At 37.7% G+C, this 7,496-nt stretch overlaps 3 protein-coding genes across 3 annotated transcripts in view; 2 read left to right on the top strand and 1 right to left on the bottom strand.

The window, feature by feature from the left end:
* ubxn1 (UBX domain protein 1) overlaps positions 1–7,496 on the bottom strand; it is a 109,089-nt gene that overhangs the window by 24,628 nt on the left and 76,965 nt on the right. The window lies entirely within an intron of this gene.
* On the top strand, positions 86–3,237 carry si:dkey-6i22.5 (polyamine-modulated factor 1). The gene is made up of 5 exons (XM_062425484.1): positions 86–319; positions 947–1,052; positions 1,176–1,276; positions 2,007–2,202; positions 2,873–3,237. The coding sequence occupies exons 1-5, from the start codon at positions 114–116 to the stop codon at positions 2,951–2,953; spliced, it is 690 nt and encodes a 229-aa protein (XP_062281468.1). The 5' UTR covers positions 86–113; the 3' UTR covers positions 2,954–3,237.
* med19a (mediator complex subunit 19a) lies at positions 3,400–7,434 on the top strand. The gene is made up of 6 exons (XM_062425512.1): positions 3,400–3,748; positions 4,857–4,979; positions 5,851–5,984; positions 6,149–6,245; positions 6,329–6,423; positions 7,022–7,434. Exons 1-6 carry the CDS (start codon positions 3,529–3,531, stop codon positions 7,085–7,087), a joined length of 735 nt encoding a protein of 244 aa, XP_062281496.1. The 5' UTR covers positions 3,400–3,528; the 3' UTR covers positions 7,088–7,434.

Below are 7,496 nucleotides of genomic sequence, written 5' to 3' on the forward strand. Positions count from 1 at the left end.
AGTGGACGGGACTGCGCATGCGCCAAACCAACTGGCTGTAGTTTCTGAGCCTCGCGACACGCCGTAGATTTGGCGGGCAGTGCAAAAACGTAAACAAGAGTGAAGCTGGAAGAATGGAGGAAACCGAAGCAGAAACACAAAAAGAGACTGTAGATAACGTTAACCCCGCTGTAAAACAGACCGGTAAAGCTACAGGAGAAGCTTCGTCACAGATGTCAGAGCCCGGGGCAGTCGGTGAGCCGGAGGCTCGGTGGAGCAGGATAAAGCTGTTCGACAAAGTGATGCAGAAGAGCCTGGATAAGTTCATCGGCCAAGCCAGGTGATGTATTAAAAACCATGGATACAGTAGCCCCAGTTTCTACCTCTTACGTTACTGTCATGAGTGTAAATAACATGTAACTATATTAAATTGAGAGGCACGAAATAATGCGAGCAGTAGTCTGAAGGTAACGTTACAAACGGTGACAATCTAACGTGAATGAAGAGCCGTACGGTGTTTCGGTTCAAAGAGTGACCGTGTTAACCGGTGACTTTCAGCCGAATGCGTCGTGGTTGTCGATAGTAGGTGTCCTCCTAAAAGCCTTAATATCTCTTAAATATTCAACAAGTAAATATTCTTCTTTAATCTTGAACTATTTTGTTGACCGATTTATAATTTCAGTTACTTGTTACAACGATGCCAAAACATTCACTGTTTCAGTTTCCTATTTGTATTTGATCCTTTTATCTGGTTATTATTAAAATCGAAGTGTCTTTGTATATGGAACTGATTAATCAATAATGAAAGTAATAATTTGTTGCAACCCTAAAACATTGTGTGTGATGACACTTTTAAAGTGGCATATGCCGTTATTAAACTGAGATGTGGTCCAGTGTTTTGCTAAAGGCCACACTTTGCCATACTTTTTGTTGACTCTACTTTCACTGTCTCTTTTCATAAATACAGTTTTAACACATTTGCCAGAACGTTTCGTCCACTGTACAAGAACAACCCCCAGAGGATGGAGAGCATTCACAGGCAGTTCATAGAGGAGTTGCGGAGGATTATACAGGTGTCAAACACATGAAATCAACACTATTTATGAAAATAAACTACAAGTGGTAGGTCCTCTGTCTGGTTGCCTGGTTGTATTATTTATGTCTATATTAATTTGTGTGTGTGTTTGTGTATAAAGGAGGACATCAGCAGGTTGACTGAAGAAGGCCAGTTAGAGTCTAAACTGAATGAGTTGGACAAACTGGAGAGTGCTGCCAAGAACAATCTCGACCCTGCATGGTTGGTACAATCAATATATGCCCCTAACCTCCCTGCACCTTCTGTTTTCTCTGCTGACACGATCTACTGGTTACATGTCAACATTTGACAATATGACCAACTTTTCCCTCTTTGATAGCATGTGAATTCCGACATCAATCATCTCCTGTTAACACTGCTTATTCAAATAAATTGTAACAACAAACAAACAAGCAGTAGGTTAATTAAGGGAAATTTTATCTACAAACAGAAAATGAAATATTGTTGATATAAATATTCTGACCTTCATTGTGATGCATAGTGTTTTTGTATGTTTCTGCTGAGATTCTCTCCTTAAATTGTCAATTATTATTTTGTTGTATATAAACTATGGTCAGAGTTGGTCAAATATATAATTGTACTATTTGAGGATATAAAATCAGTAAATCTGTTCCCTAGTGTTCATCAACAAAGAACATCCCATTTCCTGAACTTGGCCCTTGTATAAACTATATTTTATTTTAGACCACGTGTCTCACTATGACCTGTAATGAAGTTGTACCATGCACAAAAAAAGCATTAATCTCAAAAAATGAAGAGATTATTTATGCCAGATTTAACTATTAGCTAACTTCCACCATTTCACACTAACAATTATATAGAAAAATGAACATATAAATACCAGCAACTTCATCCAGTACAACTATAGAATTACAATTTTGATTTTTTTTTTCTACACTTCTTATTATTCTTCTCTTCTTTGTTTTCTTAGGCGACCCAGTGGGATTCCTGAGCAAGACTTTTGCAGCTTTTTGAAGCCATACTATAAAAAGCAGGAGGCCTACATGCGACTGGAGCTGAAAAAGATCCAAGCGGAGAATGCTGCCCTTGCGCAGAAGGTTCAGGCTGGCAGAGAAAGTATTGCTCAGACTGAACATTGTATTTCAACCACTGTTGATGAGTGGAAGGTAGGAGAGAAAAAATGGCACATAAGTAAAAAAGAGATTGGAGCTGGAGAGGATGACTTTCCCTTTAAATTATATTCAGTATGCTTTTTTACACCCACAAAGAAGATGCAGCTCAGCAAGTAACTTAACTGACATAAGATGTAACATCTGTAGTATACTATACATATGGAGATTAATACAACAAAGATTTTGTATCAAACTTAATGAAGTTTAATTCATATTAAGCTAATTTTGTGGAGTGTATATATATATATATATAGGTCACAATAATGAGCAAACAAATACATGGAGATAACTATAAATGAAAATGTATAAATAGAAATATTAATTTAACATGTTTTTTTCAATACACCCTCTGAGCATCTGAATTAGGGTTGGTTACACTATTAGATTTAATTAGAAAACCTTTCTAAAATGAATTTGTGGGTTTATCTAAATTAAAAAATGTGTATCAGTCTGACTCGTCAAGATCCTGTGTTCAATATGAGTATAAATATATGAATAAATTAGTTTATTATGATTGACGTTTTCTATTATTATTGTACAGTTTGAACGAAGATGTACTGCTGAGGGTCCAAAGATACTTGTGCACTATAACATAAGGAGAAGTGTGAAACAGAAATCTGCCTGGAGTTCAACTCATTTTTGTGTTTTTTTCTTTTACTTTCAGGCATCTGTCACAGAGTTTGAACGGATGAAGTCAAATCTCTGCCCCTCTGGTGTCAATGATTCTGGTTACTCTGATGTGTGATCTTCGAGTTCAAGTTATTTTACCTGCAGATATATGGACTAAATTTTTAAAACTTTTTTTAAAAAAAAATGTAAAAAACTCCAAAAAACAATGCTGCTAGAGGCAGCTAGATCCTGTGTGTTACTTTTGTTGTCAGACACTTAAAATCACAACCGTAGCCTGTCAGTGGCAATAAACACTATTGCAGCTTGTTCCACTGCTACTGGCTGCACAGCTCTCACTCAATACTGGACCAATTCCAAAAATGTTTGTCCCCATTGTAAAATGGGTTACAGATTAATAAAAAGAATGACAGTTAACTGTACTTATTTGTTTTGTTTACTGTGTCTACGTGAAAATAAACTTGGTAAAGAATATTCATGTTGAAGCTAATGTCCCCTGCCATTACGGTATTGTGCGTGCGCATGTATGGTATTACGGTACATGAGCCATGAAAATAAAACCACAAAGAAGTAGAGAGCCGACTAGTTGACACTCGGATGAATTCACAGGCAACATCGTCCACGATCTAGCAGGCCACACACCTGGAGATACAGCTATTTTCTTCGATTTTAAATGTATTATTCGCGATAGATATGACGGACATGTTTTCAACGTTGTTTAGTCAAAATGAAGCTCAGGGACCACCCAGCTCATCGTCCCTGGGCTTCGGACCGGGGAAACCTCCGCCGCCTCTTCCGCAGAACCAAGTCTCCATGGCGGGGCAGATGCCACCGCAGCTCGGGGATGAAGGGCCTGCTCTGCGGAAGCCCGGAGCAATGAATGAGCCTTTCTACTTACTACGAGAGCTACCTGGTACTAACTGCTCTTTGTTTTGTGTGTTATTTGTATGTTTATTAATAAACCCAGAAGAAAGTCAAGCTGCTCTCAAACGTTGCTAAGCAGTTTGTAAACAATGCTAACATAGCTAAGGTTAGCAAACAAGATGAGTGTTACCGAAAATATTTGAGTTAGCTAATTACCGGTGTTGCCCTCCCCCCTGTTTTTCACAGATATGGTTAATTTTTAATAATGTATCCGATACTCAACAACATTTCTAGTTAAGTTATACGTTTCAACCCCGCTCTTGTGTTTTTAAAGTTAAATGTTACGTAACAGTGCAGGACTGAGCATCCTTGATTAGCGCAAATACACTTCAAAATCCTGTATTAAATTAACCCCACTATTGATGTCTCTTGCACCTTTTTGCAAACATCATACAGAAACGCTCTCACACCTGTTCTTTGAATGTGAAATATCAACAAAAAAAAGTTACACTAATCTGGAGTCTCACCTTTCTGAAGCACTCAACTCTACATACTCTTTAATCTCAAAGAGATCATCTGCTACAACAAGTCAGAGTAACGCTGCATAATATCTTATTCATTTAGTCATTTCTTTATGCTAAATGTTATGCTAAAAACAGAAATTCTGCAAAAAATCACCTCAAATAGTAACTTTCCTCCTTGAATTGAACTCTATTAATATCACTTAAGTTTATAAATAATAAGAAAGCAGTAAATTAATAAATCACTACGAAAAAATATTCCCTGAAACCTCTGACTAAAAAATATATGAACCCCACATTTTTATTTATGTATTTAATTATTAATGTATTCATGTATTAATGTAAATTGTTTTATTTATGTATGTATTGTATTTATTTATCTTTATATGTAATTTGTTAGGTCGTATTCTTTATTTCCTCATGTGTAGCTGACTGAGCTGTATAGACTGTATGCATGATTGTGTATTTCACTATTTCAACTATAAAAACAAAAACTTCCTTGATCAGTGCTGATTGGACACCGTTAATTTACATTATGGGAATCCCGTATGTGCAGAATTATAAATGATACATGATATGATTTGACATGCTGATGTTTGCATGAATTACACTGATAAGAACCTTCTGTGTGTTCAGTGGGAAACGAGTTGACAGGCAATACCAACCTCATCACGCACTACAACCTGGAGCATGCCTACAACAAGTTTTGTGGGAAGAAAGTGAAGGAGAAGCTCAGCAACTTCCTGCCAGAGTTACCAGGTGAGTCATGGAAAGGAAGCACAAATGTGGCTGGACGAGTTTCTGCACAAACATCATCAGGATAAATCCATGTAGTTTTAGATGGTGATTTATGTTCAGTGTAGGAAATAGTTACTTTACCCTTGATAATAGTTCAGTCTATTATCAGTCATTCACCACAGATGCCAACTATGTTCTCATTGACACCTGTCTTTAGGGCTGGAGAATATCAAATATAACAATATTTTTGACTAAATACCTCTACCGATATTACAACTACATTGCATTGAAGACTATTGTTGCTTTCACAAAAAAATTACTCAATTAAGTTTTTGATAAATAATAATGTGTAATGTGGATATAATGACTAAGTACTTAATAGCTGTAATAACTGTAATGCAGCCTGTAAAACAAGGAAAAGACTATGCTATATCATGATATTATCATATCCAATATCTATGACTATATCTAGTCTCATATCATGATATTGATATAATATTGATATATTGCCCAGCCCTACTTGGCTGTATTCACTCCGGAAACGAAGTTGTTAACTGAAAGGGTCATCAAACGACAGCTCTCCCTCGTCTTTTTCTAAAGGCCACAAGCTGTAAGCCCCCACTTTACTAATAAATCTGTAACCCAAGAACAACACAATGCACATTTGAGATGCAAATATAAAATGAATGAATCTGTAAACACCCCACATAGAAGACAAAATAATGATGCCAACACCTGTACTTCCTGATCAATTGTTTAATTGATATCAAACACAGCTGAACCCTTAACCAGATGTACAGTTGTGTGCTCACCACTTGCAGTTTCATCCCTGTCACCTGCACCCTGTCTTTCTCCCCCTTGTGCCAACTTTTCCTTCTCTGATGTGCTGCAGGTATGATCGACTGTCCCGGCACTCAGGATGGCAGCTCATTGCGGTCTCTGATTGATAAGCCTCCAGTCTGCGGAAACTCCTTCAGTCCACTAACTGGCGCTCTGCTTACAGGCTTCAGACTACACACAGGACCGGTACTGGCTGAAAAACACACACAAAATATTTGTGCCTACCTCAAAAGGCACACATATTTTCAGTGTTGTGGCAGATTCTCTATAGCAAAAATATACTCTGGCCTGTAAAATATTGTAATGTTTACATTAATACTTACACACATGCCTGTATTTATTTTTCCCAGCTCCCGGAACAATACCGATTAATGCACATACAGCCTCCAAAGAAGAAGAGCAAACACAAGCACAAACACCATCGACCACAGGACCCATTACCACAAGGTAGGACATAACCAACCAAACATACACACATGGAGACTGGATTTTTTTCCAGGCTGCTGACCTGTTACTTTCTGTCACTGCAGAAACCCCATCAGACTCTGACCCCAAGAAAAAGAAGAAAAAGAGGGATGACGATCCCGATCGCAAGAAAAAGAAAAAAGACAAGAAAAAGAAGAAGGTAGGAAAAGCAGTTTGCTGTTTATTATTTATCCCATTGCAGTTAATGGCAGAAGATGGAAGCCTGTCTCGACCCCCAACAACATCAAAAGCAAACTCATCTCTAAACTAAAACCTCACCCTGAGGATCTGATCTTGCAACACTTTAGTTTAGGTAAACTGAAATACAGATCATTTGATTTTGGCCACTAGGGGGTGAAAGAACTCAACAACTGGCTGTCAGAGAAAGAGCCCTGACTTATAATTGGCACATGAAGTTATGGCTTCACCTTTTCACAAATACTTGCCTACAGTTGTTTACAAATACATCATAAACGCATGTATCTGCTAAAAGCTACATTTTCTAAATGTGTTTAGAAGTAAAGTGTTACCATTTGGGGTAAATTTTAGACCCCTATCACCCTTATAAGGCTGTAGTAGGGGTTCCCCCTGTAGTTTGCATCTCTTGCTTGAAACAAAATATAAAATAAGTTCCTTACCACATCTTTATAGCCTACAGTTACACTAAGTGCTATGAAGTCCCACCTCTTCCAGAGAACTTGAATCTACAGGAATAAACTTTATTAACTGAGCTTTGTTGATTCTCTGTCCCCCTCCAGAACCGCCACAGTCCCGACCACCCTGGCCTTGCCGGCTCACAACCCAACAGCAACAGTCTCAGATAGACAGGAGCCCACTGTGTGCATGCCCGTGTGTGTGTGACTGTGTGATTGTGCATTTTGTAAGCGAGAATGTGTGTGTTTTACAGATAATTGTATTATTGAGAATATGCCATAGTGAGCGAAAGGATCTAATGAAATAATGCAAATGGTTGTATGATGTGTGTGACAGTGACAGAGCAGCTACACAGTGGATGTGGGCGACAATGAAAAGAAGTGTTACAGAGCAGTGTAAATGGCATAAAGCCGCTGATGTTATGGATGAGTGAGCAGGCACTGTATGTATGTTTTCTTTGATTTTGTTGTAATATCTTTTGACTATAATGCCAAAATCAAATAAACTTTGGTTATTAGCTTTGTTTTTGTCTCATTTAAAAACTTGTCACAGGTTAATTTCTGTTTCTTTAGATTATAT

This window comes from Scomber scombrus, chromosome 9 (assembly GCF_963691925.1).
Source record: "Scomber scombrus chromosome 9, fScoSco1.1, whole genome shotgun sequence".
Classification (NCBI taxonomy): Eukaryota; Metazoa; Chordata; class Actinopteri; order Scombriformes; family Scombridae; genus Scomber; species Scomber scombrus.

Bases quoted from the DNA above. Each gene is read 5' to 3' on its own strand.
- si:dkey-6i22.5 (XM_062425484.1), top strand. From the start codon at position 114: ATGGAGGAAACCGAAGCAGAAACACAAAAAGAGACTGTAGATAACGTT. The intron at 1,053-1,175 runs GTGTCAAACACA...TTGTGTATAAAG, and splicing joins AGTTGCGGAGGATTATACAG to GAGGACATCAGCAGGTTGAC. The intron at 2,203-2,872 runs GTAGGAGAGAAA...TTTTACTTTCAG, and splicing joins CCACTGTTGATGAGTGGAAG to GCATCTGTCACAGAGTTTGA.
- med19a (XM_062425512.1), top strand. From the start codon at position 3,529: ATGACGGACATGTTTTCAACGTTGTTTAGTCAAAATGAAGCTCAGGGA. The intron at 3,749-4,856 runs GTACTAACTGCT...CTGTGTGTTCAG, and splicing joins CTTACTACGAGAGCTACCTG to TGGGAAACGAGTTGACAGGC. The intron at 5,985-6,148 runs GTACTGGCTGAA...TATTTTTCCCAG, and splicing joins TCAGACTACACACAGGACCG to CTCCCGGAACAATACCGATT.